The following is a 17683-nucleotide window of genomic DNA, read 5'->3' as shown; positions in this document are numbered from 1 at the left end:
GTTGACAATTGTCGGAGCAGTGATCATAGCTTTCACCATATTTTTAATGAGGTTACTTGGGCTGACAATGTTGTCAAGGCATCTACGTTATGGACTCTTATTGTTCCTCTTACTGCAGCTTTTCTGGTTGATGACCATTGATAGTTATTGTTAACTATCCTCTCCAAAATTTCATAAGCCTCATTGTAAGACTTAGATAACAAGGCCCCATTTGCTGAAGCATCCACTATCAATCTAGTGCTTGGGTTGAGACCATTGTAGAATGTTTCCAACTGTATGCAGCAAGAAATACCATGATGAGGACATCTTCTGAGTAACTCCTTAAATCTTTTTCATACATCATACAAGCTCTCATCTTCAAGTTGATGGAAAGATGTGATCTCATTCCTCAATTTTGTATTCTTGATTGGCGGGAAGTATTTCATAAAAAATTTGTTAGCCAAGTCATTCCATGTAGTGATGGAGTCAAGTGGTAAAGAATTCAACCATACTCTTGCTCGATCTCTCATAGAAAACAAGAAAAGTTTGAGTCTTAATACTTCATGCGATGCTCTAGCAATCTTAAAAGCATCACTCACTTCCAAAAATAACTTAAGATTTAGATGGAGATCTTCTGATGGCAGTCCATTAAATTGCCCCACTATTTGCAGCATCTGAAACATCACTAGTTTGAACTCAAAATTGTCAACTTGAACGTCAGGTCTAACTATTCCCGGATGTATGGCTTGAGAAGTCAACACTACATAGTCTCGAATGACTCTATCTCTATCATCCGCCATGTGAATAATGTTGTTGTTCCCTGGTTGCCTTTGAACATGTTGTCCATTTAGTCCTTCATGTACATTGACTGGTTGTATCTCCCTTTCAGGGTTCAAGTTTCTAATACCTTGCAAATCATCGATTGCTACAGCAGCTTATAATTCCCGATGCTCTCTTCTCAATCTCCTTGCAGTTCTTTTAACTTCTGGATCAAACTGAAATTCAACATATTTATATTTACTAATGCAAGGGATGCTAGATCACCTATGTCAACAAAACAAAAAATCAAAATCAAATTAAAAATTAGCATCATTAAAACTAATTTCACAAATCAAAATGAACAATCAATCCCTTGCAATGGTGCCAAAAACTTATTGTAATTAAATTCAAATGCTATGGGTGTCAATGTACAAGTATACACAACAAGTAATATCATGATGAGTATTCAAGATCGTCTCCACATGAATTGATGTCATTAGATTTTCTACAGCAATCTTAACAATACAGTTTTGCTTTAATTAAAAATAAAATAGGTAATAAAATTAATAAATTAATTGAAATAAAATGCAATAAAGAAAAATGCAAATAAATAAATTCTCACGTCACACACAAGGATAAAACTAATAGGAATGGAGTAGTTGAGTGATTAAACTCATTTAATTGTTTTGACTATTTTTCAAATGTTTGGCTCGGTTGCTACAACATCTGCTACAACACTGGGTAAAATCCTTATGTATCATCAGCTGTCGCATGTTGGATATCTTATATCTATATGCAACATAACAGTGATCAGTCGTTACGCCAACATAAGATATAGCATTACACGCTTAGGTTCTATTTACCCTACAAGGTGAATCCCTATATCTAGTTCATCACTAATTTTAGATTAAACATGACCTTTTTGGAATCGAGTTGAACTCAATTTAGGAAACTCATCCTAAAACCAAGTATTACTCTGATATGTTCCACTAAGATAGGCCCTTTTGTGGTTCTTTCTTAGCTAGTATCACTAAATGGGTGATCGGCCGAAATAATGAATAAAAATAAATACTATGAAAATAAAATGCTATAGCAAACATGCACCAACACATAAATTCAGTCAATAAACCATCAAGATTGTTTATCACTCAACCACAAATAAATTTAGCTCATGGTTTGCAAAAGAAAAATAAAGAGTAAAGTTTCAGCCATCAAATACATTATCATGATTAAAAAGTAAACAAAAAAACAAAAGAAGAATAAGAAGGACTGAGTTCCGATTGATTTCTGCAAATTCTCCTTTGATGCCTCCTTAAATCTTGCCCTTGAATTCTGTTTTGCTCTTGTTTCTTTTTTATTTTTCGTTCTTGGGTGACAGCCTCCTCTTTCCTTTGCGTGTGTGCTTTTTTTATAGATGAAAATTAGGGTAAACAGAAGCTTAGGCCGTCGATCTTCCAGATTAGGAAACTCCAGCTCGCAATCTTCTAAGTATCTCGTGCGAAATCTTCTTTGTTGTTGTTCCAGGATTGCTACAGTAACGACTACATCAACTGCACTATTTCAAATTTGTTTTAATTCTTTTGTAGCCAAGTTCTTTTCCATCTTTTGCAGGTCTATTGCAACAACATTCATTCCTTGAAATTTAAGCTTCTAATCACCTACAATTATGCACACAATCTAAGCACACAAAATTATTTTAAAACAACACAATTTATTAAAAATAAATTAAAATGGATATTCATGCAAAATAAAACTAACATGCAGTAAAAACATGTCATTTGCTCTATAAGTAATAATGATTTAAGTCTAAAAGTATCATGATAGCTCTCATTTCATAGAGTTATCACTTGCCAATCCTTTAAATCCCTCTACAAAATTGATAAGTCTTTAAGTTTACCACAAATTTGCTCTATAAGTAATAATGATTTAAGTCTAAACGTATCATGATAGCTCTCATTTCATAGAGTTATCACTTGCCAACCCTTTAAATCCCTCTACAAAATTGATAAGTCTTTAAGTTTTCTAGGCTGCCTTACATTCGACCAGAGTGTGAAAAGTATTCTTAAACTTTTTACCACAAATTTGACAAGGACCATGTAGCACTTTTTTCCCCCGCAAGTTTACAGTTTTTGGCCACATATTTTGAGCAACTCTTTGTAAAAAAAATCTTGATTTTTTATGAATGGTTGAGAGCCCAAATCAATCTCCATTGATTGTTATAAGAGTGTGAAAAAGTGATAGTGAACAGAAATGCTTACTGTCTTTCAAGAGTTAGTAAAGAAAATGAGCAGAAAAGAGTTTGAATGGATGGGTATAACTTGTTGGATTATTTGGAAAGTAAGAAACAAGTGCACTAGAAAGGTTCTAGCACTAACACTATGTTTTGTTTAAAGGTAATTGGTCTAGGGATCTAATTATCTTTATAAACCATCACCTATTCATCACCACCAATTCGCCATCTGTAGCCTTTGAAAATAACCTCTCCACCCACAAAATACTCCTCTAAATTAAAAAAAAAGGATTAAAACCTAATGTTGCTTCTATAAATCTTACTTGCTTAAAGTATTTTGGGTTGTAATACTTTTGCTACAAGTGAATCAGGATTTTAGATGATTCTCGACCTTTGCTTTACCACTAAAGCTTATTGAAATTAGAGAAGTCCTTAAATCCCAATCCACCATGGCTTTAAGCTTAACTCATCTTGTACTAGAAGTGGCAAAAATACCTGCCCGGTCCGGACCCGGACCGTACCCGGGCGTTGCGGGCCGGGTATTACCCAGCCCGGGTATGAAGCCGGGTCGGTCTTGGGCATCACTTGATAAACCCGGAACCCGGATTTTATTAAAAAAAATTATAAAATATATATTATTTTAAATATTTTATATTTATTTGACTCATTTATTATACATATATAAAGTTTTAAACACTTAAAGTTTATATTTTCATGTCAAATTTTATTGAAATAAATTTAAAACTTATAAAATTACCAAAAAATAAAAAATATATACACATAAAATATTAAAAAATAAAATTCGGGTACCCGGATTAAAACCCGGCCCAGACCCAAACCCGGACCGGTTGCATCCGGGCAGGGTCCGGTCATGGCAATACCCGGACCCGGCCCGGGATTTTGCCATCTCTATCTTGTACCAAGTGGCCTGATGGCTACTTCGTTTATCCTACTTACTTCCTCACTAGTATCTTGCAATGGCTTTGTGGATGTCATTACAAGTGTCCACAATAATTTCAAACACACTCATAGCATAGCTTAGCACAATGTGTGCTACTGCTTGGTAAGTGCCTTTTTACCCCCGGTAAAGAAACATTTATGCTCCCAATTTGAAATCTTGCTTAGATCCTTAAGCTTGATTTCATTAAAAAAATATTTCCTTTTTCTTCCAATCATAGAATGGAGCCCCAAATACTTCTCATGTTTTAAAACAATATTGAGCTTGAGTAAGTTCCCGATGGCTCAAATTTAATTATCTTTCACATTGCCACTAAAGAATATTGACGATTTTTCAATGTTAAAAGTCTTCTCTGAAGCCACAGTATAACAATCAGCAAACAATAGGTCAGAAATGGTAATGTTGTGGCCAAATTTCAGCCCATGATTAGTCTCTCGCTTTGAACTTGTATGAGGAGATTGGACAAAGTCTCTACACACATGATGAACAAATAGTTGGTTATATAATGACATATTTTGTGAATTCTTAACTTAAATAAAGTCTACTTACCATGAGGAGCTTGAAAGCTGTATTACGGAGGGCACAATTTTATAATAATGATATATATTGCATTATTTCATCTTAATTTTTATGTAAACTATTTTGAACCTAAGGTTCAAAGAATTATTGTCGAATGAATTGTCAAGTAATTGTTAGACAAATATACAAAAAGTAATAGCTAATACCTTGTTATAGATTAATGTCTTTGAAGGATGAAATAGTGATATAAATATATATATAGAAACACTTGAAGCGTGTGATTGATCAATTGTTGCAAATAATTTAATTCTCGGAAAGATGATATGAAAAGTATTTAAATAATTTGGTGCTCCCAAAGAGACCATGTTTGCATGTACAGCAAAATATTTGATTTATAATTAAATTTTCTAATATTGCCTTTGAAAATGCATGTGTATCGCAACTAATTGAATCCCAAGTACCTTTGAAGAGGAATGTAACGAGAGATAAAGAGATTCAAATATCCTATAAAGACACACATGCAAATTAACAAAGAGAGATCTTTAGCCCTTGAGCACATTAGACTAATAGTATTATTGGGCACATTATTCAAAAAATAAAAATATTAGTATATGTTGATATTTTGGTGCTAATAAAGAATTAGCATAAGATTGTTGCCAATAATATATTTATATTGATGTTATATATTAAGATAAAATTTTCAAGATCTTGAATCGTACAAATAATATTGCATTATATGATTGGCCAAAGTAAAAATATTTGGACTTATAGTCCTTACACTAGAATACACACAAAATTGATTAGAAAAATTTGAAGAAGTTTGGCCTTCTGGTCCATACACTTGAAGTCCTAAATTTATTGACAAAATGTGAATTGGAACTGTAGTCTAAACACACAAAGATGTTAAAATTAACATAGTAGAATATATGTACTTTTTTTCCCCTAAACCACCAAAAGGTAGGGGTTAGGGGGAATCACTACCTATAATATAAATCAGTAATAAAGCAAATACATAAAGAGGAAGTATAAACCAAAACCTCCTAAAGTAAAAAGAACTACACAAGAGTAAAAGAGAAGAATAAGATCATCAAAAGGATTAAAAAGAAAGCCATCAATGCTAGCATCTAATGTGAGGAACAGCCTATACGTCCAAATAGAGAATACCAGATAAGTCGGCAAGAAGATCTAAGAACAGAAGAAACACTGACTAACTCGATGAGTGCTAGCCCAATTGGTTAGAAAATTAGCAGCAGCGTAGCCTCGCGAAGCACATGCCCAACCAAAATAGTAGATGAAGATGCCAAAGCGCAAACCCAACGTAACGAATAAGCATAATCTTAGCGTATAGGACCCCGAGAGTGAATCTAAGAAATGACCATGGATGAGTCGGACTTTACCTTAAGCATAGAGTAACCAAGCTGAGCAGCATGCTCCATCCCCTCACAAACAACCATAAGCTTAGAAGAAAATGCCAGAAGCAAGTATTTGAAATACTAAATTAATAGCTTGCAGCTTGTATATTCATGATAAAGCTATAAGCATAACCATGGATGAAATAACAATTTCTGAATTTAATAAAATTTGTTTATCCTTTTATTTTAAGCATGCATAATCAACTCTTATTTATGAAGTATGTGATTTATGTACTAGGCATATGATGTCAGTAGTAGAAGATATAAATCACAAGGTCTTTATAAATACAATATCATTCACAACTATTAATGAAATTTGGATTTTGCTTGACAAAGCTGTAGTTTTTCTACTTTTATGGTTGAGCAGTTAATCATTGAAGTGGAGACTTAAAGTAGAAAAGTTAATAATAATAATTCTTTAGTGAGGCATTCTCATTTTGTTAAAATGAGGATGTCACTAACGTCCAAAAAAATACAGCCTTTAATGTATTGAAATATGTATTCTTTTGTATTTTACTAACATCTTCACTAGAGCAGGGCTACACACACACACACACACACACATTAAGGCTTCGTTTAGGATTGAAGTTGAAATTTAATAAGCTGCTTATTTTATAACTTTTGACAAAAATACTATTTGGTAAGTTTTGTAAAAGCTGCTTATTTTATAATTTTCTCCACTTTGATAGTAGTTTTTAGGAGCAAATAACAGGTAGTTTTTAAGCATCTTATTAAATAAGCAACTACGTCTTTCTAAAGTTTTTATTATAACCTTAATATTTTAATAGAAAGACAATTATGTCTAATTTTTTCAAAAATTCAAATATATAAACCATTAGATATCATATTACTGCCACAATTAGATTATACTAATAACAATTATGTCATTGCAACCATGGCATTGCACAATTATATAAGGAGGCATGAACAACGTGATCTTCATTTTGACAACATTGAAAATTGTTCTAATTCAATCTTTAATGAAGGAATAGAAAGAGACAATGATACTTAAGAAGAGTATTAGTATTAATGACGGTTTTTGACCATCATGCACCCTATTACATGACGGTTGCCCAACCATCATTGAAGCCTATGGCAAGAAATTTTAGATGATGATTTTTATATGTTATAAATTTTATGATATATTATCTGTTATGAAATTATCATGCACATATGACAAATGTCTATCATAATATTATGCATGCATGACTAATATATATCATATAAAATTGAATATTTAAATAAATATTAAATTATTTAACTTAGTGCAATTATTTTAAATTTTTAAAAATATTTTTTCAGAAATTTTACACACACACACACACATTCTCATTCCAATAGTAATATATCAACAAATTCTAAAAAATTATAAATTAAAAAAATCCAAATAATTGACATCGAAATTAGTATCCATAATTCATTCATTACAACCAAACAATTCAACTAAACAAACATTTTTCCAATTTGGTATACATTCTCCCATGAAAAATAAACAATAAAATCAATTTCAAAAAATTTTCCCACTTTCAAATGAATTTTCGAGTCTTCAACATTGACCAAGCAACCATTAAACTTCACGTCGCATTGGCATACTTTTGTTTCGATTATAGCTGCTGCAAGATCAACTAAAGCAATTTTGATCCTTGTGAAGCAGTCTTTGAGTGCAAGCATTTCACTATTGTCAATTTTGGGAAGAAAAATGCATATAAAAGAGATTACACATTAGCTCAAGTAATATTCGATTGTCCAGACCAACATTGAAAAGAAGATAAAAAGATAATGTAAGTATTTAACCTGAATATGGAAAAAAAATTTAAGAAAAGGTCAAATTTTCAATTTGTACTTTTTGTTACTCCCCTGTTATTGTGGATGATATTCCTAAAAGATAATGCAAGCATTCTTTACACTAGAAAATCCATGGCCCACCATCATAAAAGGTAATGCAATGAATAGTTTCAACCATCTCTAATGAAATCCCATGAACATTATACACTAAAGAGAATAATAAGATCTGAATTTTCTTACATTTAAGCCAAGTAGCACTTAAAAATCTTCGAGAGCACAAAGCTATAACAGGTTCATATATATTAAAATTAACACTAGACAATAAAGTGTAAAAAGTGAAATTCTTATCTCTGATAAGCACCCAAAACAAGTGCAGTAGGGTGAATTTTTCCATTTTCAAATTTTCATTGCTAATTCAACTATTAAGAGACTGAAACATATGGAATAAGAAACATATTCAACCCAAAAGATTATTCAACTTAGATGACTCAATATATACTTAATAAGCTTATGAGCCTTTTTTAAAGAATATTATAAGATTCCATAATTCCAAGGAATCAAAGTAAAATTATAATATTCTTTAAGTAGGAGATACACTTATTCAGTTAAGTAAGAGATACACTTACTTGAGTTGATTTTTATTTTGGTCATGTTTCTTTCTTTTCTATTCCCATTTATCTCATATTTCTTGTTCTACATCAACTAGTAATACCAGCCAAAAATAAGGAGTTAAAGAACTATTTTGCATCAGTTATACAAAGAACTATAATACAGTATTATACATCCCATAGAAAAGCTAAAATAACAATGAAGCACCATTCATACCTCCAAATCTAGCATTTGAAAACATTAGAAATGAATAGAGGTGGCAAAAAACCCACCTAGACCGGATCCGGCCCAGACCCGGCGTATACGGTCCGGGTAAAACCCGGACCGGATGTATGGAAAAAGCGGATCCGGGCATTGATTTTCAATGCCCGGCTGCTTCTGGGCTCGAGTCCGGTCACAGCACCAAGAACTCGGAACCCGGACCCGTGCCTGATTTTTTATTAAGTAAAAAAAAGGAAAATATAATAGCGAAAAAACATTTTGCTTTGCCCAATTGCCCCAAAACCCAACCCTAAATCACGACTCGCGATTGAACGCAACACACAAACTGAAATCTCTTAACCTTGGCAGTTGGCGCCTCCCTCCGTCTCTCCACCAGCAACCACCACCCACCGGCACCGATGAAGTGTTGACCGTACCTCTAGCCCTCTACGAACCTCTTACCTCCCTCGGTCAATTCTTTTCATTTCGCGCAAAACACAGCTGTCACAGAGCTCTCCACCGTTTGGTCATCTTCTCAGCGGCAACCACCGCACGACAGCGTCAGCCATCATAGTTGGTCTCACTCCATTGTTTTGTCACCTTATCAGCTGCAACTTCGCCATCACAACCACGACCTACGAGTTATTATCTTTTTTTTGGCTGTTTTTTCAAAACAAAATGATGAAATTGAGTAATTGACATTATTATTGTTAGGTGTTATATATATATGCTTAATGTTTTTCTTGGATGCTATGGTTGTATGATTATTTTTAATTAATGGGAGCTGAATTTAGATTTTAAGTTGCTTTAACAGTTTAAATCAATTACTTAATATTTATAATTATGTAATTTGTATGATATAATGATAATTTTTTTATTAATAGAAGTTGAATTTAGTGTTTAGGTTGCTTTTAAGTTAATTTGTTACATAATATTTGTAATTATGTAATTTTTATGATTATTTTTTATTAATAGGAATTGAATTTAGATTTAGGTTGCTTTAACTTAATTTGTTGTATAACATTCATAATTATGTAATTTGTATGATATTTTTTTATTAATAGGAGCTAATTTTAGCATTTAGGTTGCTTTTAAGTTAATTTTGTTACATAATATTATAACTATGCAATTTCTATGATTATTTATAATTATTTATAATTTTTTCTATAATAAACAGCAGTACGATGTCACAGTCAAACAATATAGAAATTAATTCATCAAACGCTCCAAATTTATCCCTTAATGTTGAAGATAGCAATGATAATGGGTTGAGGAAATTTCATTGTTAACTGTTAAAGATAAGAAGGGAAAGAAAGTCTATAACACTTGAGATCTACAAAAGTAACTATTACTGGAGAACAAAAGGCAAAGTGCATACACTGTAATGAAATTTTAGAAGCCAAATACACATTAAGGACCACGAGCTTGAACAGACACGTGAAATCTTATTTTTCTAAGAATCAACCGAAAATGGAGGAAGCACCTTCAAGGAAGTCTCAAAATGCTAAAAAAAAAGGATGGGAGTTGTGACATTGGCTTCGACAGTTTCGATCCAAATGTTTTGCGGAGTTTGATTGCAAGAATGGTGGTAATGCATGAGCTTCCACTTAGATTTGTGGAATATAAAGGCTTTAGAGAAATGATGGCACATGCCAACTCCGTGGTTAAGCCAATGAGTAGAAATACTTTGAAGAATGAGATTTTGAAACTGTATCATATTGAGAAGGTTAAGACTTTTCATTTATTGGAGAAAAATCATGGTAGAGTGGCTATTACTACGGATTTATGGACAACAAGTAACCAGAAAAATGGATACATGGTTGTAACAACACATTTCATAGGCCTTCTTTGCTCATTTTGGATTTTATAAAAGTAAAGACTTGAAACAATTGTTTTGGTTTTGGACAATGTTACCGGTTTGTTAGTTAAAAGTAAACTTTTATGTATGCTTGAAGTTAAAGCATGAGGGATACCTCCGCCCAGTGCTTTGAAAATGCGGGCAGAGAAAACCCAGGAAAAAGCCCGTGCCCGGATAGTGCCGGGCATATGCCCAGCCCGCATAGGAAAAATTCGGGCACTGTCCAGGTCCGAGCAGCTATGTGTGTCATCTGGGCCAGTCCCGAGCAGCCCCAAACCTGGACTTTTGCCAACCCTAGAAATGAAGGAATCTACCAACAAAGAACCCAGTTGGAGAAAGCCATGAAGATGCAACTAAAAGCTAAATGATGTAAGGGAAGGAAATATATTTCGAAAGAACTCCAAATTGAAATCAGGAAGTGACAGAAACTTACCCCCATTATAGAACAAAGCCATTTTAATCGTTTAACAAAACCGAATCCCTATATTGAAACCATAAATTGCACCAAGCATAGCACTAAAACCAAAGTTGGACTATAAAGAAAGAGGAAAAATGTGGGAAAAAAAGAATTATTACAACATGAAATTGGACTTTTGTTTAATCTTCCATTTAGAAATCTTACAAAATCACACCCAAATTTCAAAAAGACTTTTAAATATAAATGTACAATGAAGTAGAGTACAAAAATTGACTTAAAAAAATAGAGCAGAAAGAGTAGATATACCATTTCTAGCCCATAATTGGGGCTTAACCTCAATGCACTGACGAATCAAGATGTGAAGCTTGGGGTTTAAGGTCTTCAAATCCTTGTAAAGCATGCACAAATGCAAGCCAATAATGTACAAATACTCGAACCAACAAATTGTCTTAATCAAGATCTCAGATGCAATGCAACTTATCATGTATTCACCAAAACTTTAAGACTCCTTTTAACATAATCTCGTTGACTTATCAGAATGAAAAAGCACATATAATGTGAAGGCAACAAATCATATTCAAGTTAACATGTACGTAAGATTCAAGTGTGACTTGACCAATTCCATCAAAATCCTAACCAAGCAAACTCAGCACCAAGAATCAATAAGGACAACACAAAGTAACAAAAGAAATCCTTAACCCTAATCATCAATTAACAACATTCCCAAGTATATACCTACCTAATTTCAGTCTAAGCAAACATAAATTCAGCAAAATATCAAATTAACAAAATTACCAAGATAACCAATTCATATAATGAATTAGACGAAATGAAATGTATAAATGAATGGGTTAATGTGGAGGAAGAGTAAAATGCCATAATTGCCCCCAAAAAGATCATTGAAGGGAAAGTAAAGAACAAGAGAACAAAGTGGTCAAAACGATATGTGCCGTCAAGATTCCGTAAACTTTGCAAATGAAACCCCATCGTAGCTAATTCTCACCTTAGCAGAGATTGGGGTAAAGCCTCTCCCCATCTCCGCCTTCCAAATCTACCTCAAATTTATCATCATCTTTGCTCCTCACGCTCTCCCAGCCCAACATCTTCCAAGCGATTTTGATTTTTTAATTTAGATAAAGCAAGCAATGAACAGGAAATGGCAGCGCTTGAGTGATGGCCATTAAGTGAAGAACTAGCGTATGTTGAGTGATTGGTAGCTTGCATTGATTGTTGACTGATGGCTATTGAGTTTGTTGGCTTAGAGTTTCCATTATTTGTCCCTATAAGCACTTAAATTAAGAAATTTTGTAAGGCTTAAGCTGATTTGTAATGTAGAGTGTGAGTGATTATAGTGAGGCTTAGGGTTAGGGTTCAATTCATTCAACAATTATAGAAGAGCAAAGGAGCAATAGTTGGTTGCCAGGGAGCAGAGCTTGGGGTTCAATTCGTTCATCAGTTCTGAAAAGTGTACGGAATCTATTTATTTACAAAAACAAAACGACATCATTTTTGTACTTTTTAATTTTTAAAAATAAATTAAATATTAACGTCATGAGAGTATCAATAAATGACATTGTTTCATGTGTTATTAGTAATTTTAAAATAAATTATATTTTAATAAAATAAAATCTAAAACGTTGGTGTTTAAGAGTGGTCTTTTTGCGATTAAATCTATTTAAAAAACAAGACAATATTACATGACATGTAGCTATCGTCACTTCATATTGTATGTTATTAGCCATGAATCTATCATCAAATATGATAGAAGCATCATATGTCACGAAAGTATCATGTTTTCATGATAATTTCATGACACGACGATATATGTCATAAAATTTTTATTATTAAAAACGCAGTTTTTTAGTAGTGTTCATAAGAATTGGAAAATTTTAAGATTGTTATTGTACCAAGTTTAATGTGAATATAATGTATATTACTTTTTATTTCTTTTGCATTATATATTAGTATGAATTTTTATCATATTTTAAGTAATAGATTATAAAGATCATTTGATTTGATTTTATTGATTTTTTTTTAATTTATCTAATTTTTTGTTTTTTAAATCGAAAGAAGGCATGCCTACACAATTTATTAAACATACTCTAAAAATATAAAAGGCATTTCTAAATTATTTCTGATTTGATCACTATGTAAGAAAACAACACTTTCGTAATAAAATTTATCAAATGCATATACCCTGCTTTTCAAACTCACAATAATTGTGATAGTATAACTTACCAAACACTAAGCCACTTTTTAATCAACTACTTATTTCATCTATATAGTAAAAATATCTTATTTCATCAGTCACTACAATCCCAAACTGGCCCTAAAAATGATAATTAGAATAAATAGTAACTTAGGGTTAAATATGTAATTATAGAGGTATCACATTTATCATGAGCCTACCTTTAACTACGACCATAAAATAAAGGGTCGACTAAGTAGTTATTATTGGTCTAAGACTGGGTCTAATATTAATTAAAATTGAGTTTTAATTAATTGTGCTTTTCTTTATTACATAAGTCACTAGAGTGTCATCTTGGGCTTTTAGTAGAATAGCCTAAGGTTAACTTAGTAGTTTTAATATGCCATGAGATAACTGGGCCTTAACTATTAAGTTGAAGCTAGAAATCTCATCTATAGTCCCTCTATTACCTCAATTCTTGATCAAACTCTAACTCTAATAAGTGCTTATATAAAGGAGAGAAAATTAAGATGTGTAGATTTTTCTTTGTAAAAGAAAAGAAAATATTTTAGGATTTCTATCTTCAACATGAGAATTATGGGTTAACTACATGCCCACACGTGTGAGGGTGACCAATGAGGATAGCAGACAAGATTACAACCATATTCTCTAGATACCAACAATAGTGCTGGAAAAGATTGCAATGATCTTCTTTAGATCTTTAGTAGAACTAACTCTATGCATGTATACATAATCAAGAAAAAAAATTAGTTTCTACTGATTTTATTAAATAGAAAACTCACTTTTCTAGGCTATTTACCATCAACAACAATTTAGACTTATAAAATATAATCTCTCTAGTTAAAATTTATTTTATTTAGGATATGTCGTTATCCTCTTTGCTCTATGATTTTTTTAAAAATAAAAAAAATTGCAAAATATATTGATAATTTCAATGTAAAAAAAGACTCAAAAGAACTTGTGAATTTATTTATTTGAAGAATAAAATTCAAGATAAAAAATCTTAAAATGAAATAATTTCTTTTAATTTATGGATTGAAGTTTATCAAGTAAAATGATGATGTAATAATTAATATTGTAGATTTATGAGATATATTTCATATTCAAAAGTGGAAGATAAGAATATTCTACTTTAAGCATATAATTTATATTTCTTTACGACTTGTGCTTATATGGGCATAGGCAAATTTTAAAATTTGCATAATTGCGAATTAAATATTTTTCATCTTAAATTTGGAAATGCTAAATTAGTGTGAAAGGTATATCACACTCTTCTTGTTGCGGAAGTAAAAATTTGCATTTATTATAAAAGATCAAAACAATTATAAAGATATATACATGACAAAATTCTTTAATTTCTTTATATATTCAAGCTTTTAAAAGACAATGTCGATCCCACAAAATATTTCATCAAAGTAATATTAGTTACAACAAAATATAATTGATTATTTAATCACCCTTATCACTTTGAGGGGGAGAGTTCTTATTAAGGAGAGTTACTGATCCGGAAGACCACATCTATTTTGCTCTTTTTCCTTTACTCCGTCACTATGTTTTATCCCTATGCATTTTCTTAGTACTAGCTTTGCGCCTCCTTCAGATACATATGAAAGGCGTGTTCTTTTTCCTTCGTTAGTTATTTTTCTAAAGGGGCTTTGCTAGCAAATGTTTTAATGAGGCACACTGTCTGTAGGATGAATATGCAAGGCAGAGTGTTATGATTATGATAAATCATATAAATGGATATCAATCAACAACAACTTTATTATATGGAATTGTAAGCTTTTCATCTTCCTATAGACAATCTTTAACCTTGGTATAACTCTCATTATCTCTATAATTTATGTTTATTGTCTTATCTGTATGATTTATTACTCACTATTTTGTGGTTGTATTATTATAAAAAGTGACTTTTACTCATTTTTTATTTTGTATATAAAAATTCTCATATATATACTTAAAATTGAATAAAATTCTTCGCCAACTATTGTGTCTATTATTTAGATTCTCTTATTCTCTTGCTATATAATTATGTTTCAAATTAATATATAATTGAACAATTTTTACTTTTTAGTTAACCGCAATATCAATCAATAAGCATGTGCCTCATGTTGATTTTTAGGCAACATCACATTTTACTTTTCTTATTTTTCTGCATATCCCCATCCCACTAATCTCTTTCAGCATCAACTACCTACTCGTTTGGGCCCTTTTATGAAGGTACCCTCAATAGACTCCCACATTCATAATTGTCTCGTCACAGTTACATACATTTCACAAGAAGACCATTCAAGTAAATTAACAACAGAAAAATATTCAATTAGCTATACAATTTCGGTAACCATCAAAGAAAGTTGACATGCCGCGTACACGCATTGAACAATAAAAAGCTGTTGGCTCTTTATGTAATCGGCCCATGTGGTTGTTGGACCCACCAAAACAATAAATCGGACTCCACAATGACTTGCTTTATTTTTCTTAATTACATGTACACCAGCAACTATCAAAAAACAATTGTGCATTATTGAAGAATTTGTTGTATGGGTCCCAAATCTAAAAGATTAAACTATCTTACCCTATTGTTTCTTTGACACCCCACCAAAAGGGTACCCTACACCCTCTTTTATAATTGGTTAGGACAAAGACCCCCGAAACAAGGAGTAGTTTACGAAAGAAATGATGGGATTGAATGCAAGTATACACAAATATTATTTGTTTTTAAGGGCAGTAATTAATTATTGATTATTACTTATTAGGATCCAAAGGGTGCCCTATGAGGAACGCCTTTTCTTCTCCTTGCACTAGAAGGAGGTTTATGAGTTGTGGGCGGGTAAATGTCATGTTGTGAGTCTTCACGCAATTCCTCTTGTTTTCTTGAGGAGACTTGTCTTGATATTCCTTCTTTTCTTTCCATAAATGCCTCATTCTTAATCTCCAAGGTAAAGCTTGCGTTTCCATCTCTCTTTATTCCTGCAAGCTAAGTAACAAAACACATATATTAATTTCTAAGAAGTGGTGGCCGATAAAATCTAAATTGATTAGTTAGTCCTTAAAAGTTTAAATTCGAGTAACCAGTTAAATAGTTGTTTGAAAATCACTTAAACAAACACTTTAGGGAGAAGTAACAAAATATGTAATGATAAATTCAATTAAAATAATTATTATAAATTCATTATAAATTGAGTATGATTTACATTGATGCACATTATTTGGGTAAAGAAATTGGTGAATATTGTAAATCGTATGATAAATTAATGCGGGGAGAGGGTGGTTGTGATGGTGATGGAGATGGAGATGGAGATGGAGATGGTGATGGTGATGGTGGTTTAAGAAACGTGGGGTCATGCATGATGAAACCGTGACCATATGATGATCATCATCATGCTGAATGATGGGTCGATGAGAACAATGTGAGGCATGCAATAGGCAAACAATCAAAAAGATAGAAAAAGGAAATGATAATTGCTAAATGCTAACCTTACATCCCAAAGAACAGAAACGAAATGGGTCTAAAAGGCTTCTTCCACAGATTTCACAAATGTGAGCAACTCCTTTACCACTTCTTGGTTGAGGCCTCTCATTCAGAAATACAACTCTAGCACTGTTTATCACATAAGTCTGAACTCCGCTTATATCCATTATATTCTGAATCTCTCCAACTCTCACGACATCATGATATGAAGATCTTCTAATCTAAAAAATTAAATGATCTAAATAAATTAAAAAAAAAATGAAAAGAAACAACCCCACTACAAATAGAACCCGATATATATAAACATTAAACCGTAATACCTGAATTACTTGATGATCCTTGTGTTTTGAAGAACGGCAGTAAAAGCAAAATGCATGGTCATTACAGTCTAAACAATACATATTGCATTCGCTCCTTGCGGCGTCGCCGTGTGTCCGGCAGACGGTGAAAAAGGCTGTTCTTAGCATTGGCTCTAGCCATGGTGGTACCAGTGATGCTTCCTGCTCAAACTAAATTCAATAAGAATGGAAGGAGAAAGCAAATTAAATGGCATAACTTAGATTTTGTGGAAAGGGAAAAAGAAAAATGATCACCAAAATTACCATTTTTGAAAAAACCAATGAGATTTTGCTGTAATGTGAAGACGTGAGAGAATCTAAATTGATGGATTTGTTGATCACTTAATTATATATGATGGTTATCAGAATGCAGAGAGAAGAGAAGGGGACTAACTGATGAACTTTGCAACTTTTGGAATTCAACAACAGCAAATTAAAGCAGTGGCTAGACTAAAGGACAAGGCTTATAAACAAATGACTTAATGCGCTTGCTATCTCGACGGATCAGATTTATTGTGGCGGCTGAAGTTGATACACAGCCGTCGGATTGATAGACAGAGATGGGAGGCTTGGGCGCCTACGCTACTTTTGGTATCTTCTTTGCGTCTCTCTACGTAGGCAGTGAGTCGGCCATTTACCTACGCATTATCAAACTTTCACGTAATAATCATCCTTTAATAAATTTGTGACACGTGTAAAAATTTGCCACTTGCCATAATCCCTCTTTTGTGATGCGGGCCGCATTCGGTTTCTTGCCGTGGATGTTCGAGATTTAGGAAAATTGGTAACAACAGTGATGCAAGAATTTTAGAAATATGAGTAATTTGACCGAATAAGATATAGTACAATATCTTTTCTAAGTTTGAATGAATCCTTTTTTTTTTTTAATGTTTTAAAGCCATACAAAAAAGTGCATTCCTTTAAGAATTGATTATT

The 17683-nt window shown here is 32.4% G+C and overlaps 1 protein-coding gene and 1 non-coding gene across 4 annotated transcripts; one reads left to right on the top strand and one right to left on the bottom strand.

Annotated features, from left to right (window-relative positions):
* Positions 1-288: 288 nt before the first annotated feature.
* On the top strand, positions 289-395 carry LOC112496620 (small nucleolar RNA R71). The gene has a single exon (XR_003063143.1). It is a non-coding gene; the product is annotated as a small nucleolar RNA R71 (small nucleolar RNA).
* Positions 396-15225: 14830 nt separating this feature from the next.
* LOC102606851 (protein RGF1 INDUCIBLE TRANSCRIPTION FACTOR 1-like) lies at positions 15226-17350 on the bottom strand. Of its 3 annotated transcripts, none has more exons than XM_006494349.4 (4): positions 17012-17330; positions 16730-16918; positions 16415-16630; positions 15226-15914 (listed from the first exon to the last, which is right to left on the bottom strand). In XM_006494349.4, the coding sequence occupies exons 1-4, from the start codon at positions 17012-17014 to the stop codon at positions 15690-15692; spliced, it is 633 nt and encodes a 210-aa protein (XP_006494412.1). In that variant the 5' UTR covers positions 17015-17330; the 3' UTR covers positions 15226-15689. The 3 variants fall into 3 exon arrangements, with proteins under 3 accessions (XP_006494412.1, XP_006494413.1, XP_006494414.1); XM_006494350.3 differs by having other exon boundaries at positions 16730-16909; positions 17012-17328; XM_006494351.4 differs by having other exon boundaries at positions 15760-15907; positions 17012-17350.
* Between the last annotated feature and the right edge of the window lie 333 nt (positions 17351-17683).

The sequence above is a fragment of the Citrus sinensis genome, chromosome 6, assembly GCF_022201045.2.
Source record: "Citrus sinensis cultivar Valencia sweet orange chromosome 6, DVS_A1.0, whole genome shotgun sequence".
NCBI classification, from domain to species: Eukaryota; Viridiplantae; Streptophyta; class Magnoliopsida; order Sapindales; family Rutaceae; genus Citrus; species Citrus sinensis.
The sequence above is the reverse complement of the archived record's forward strand: the minus strand, read 5'-3'. Positions and strand labels throughout refer to the sequence as shown.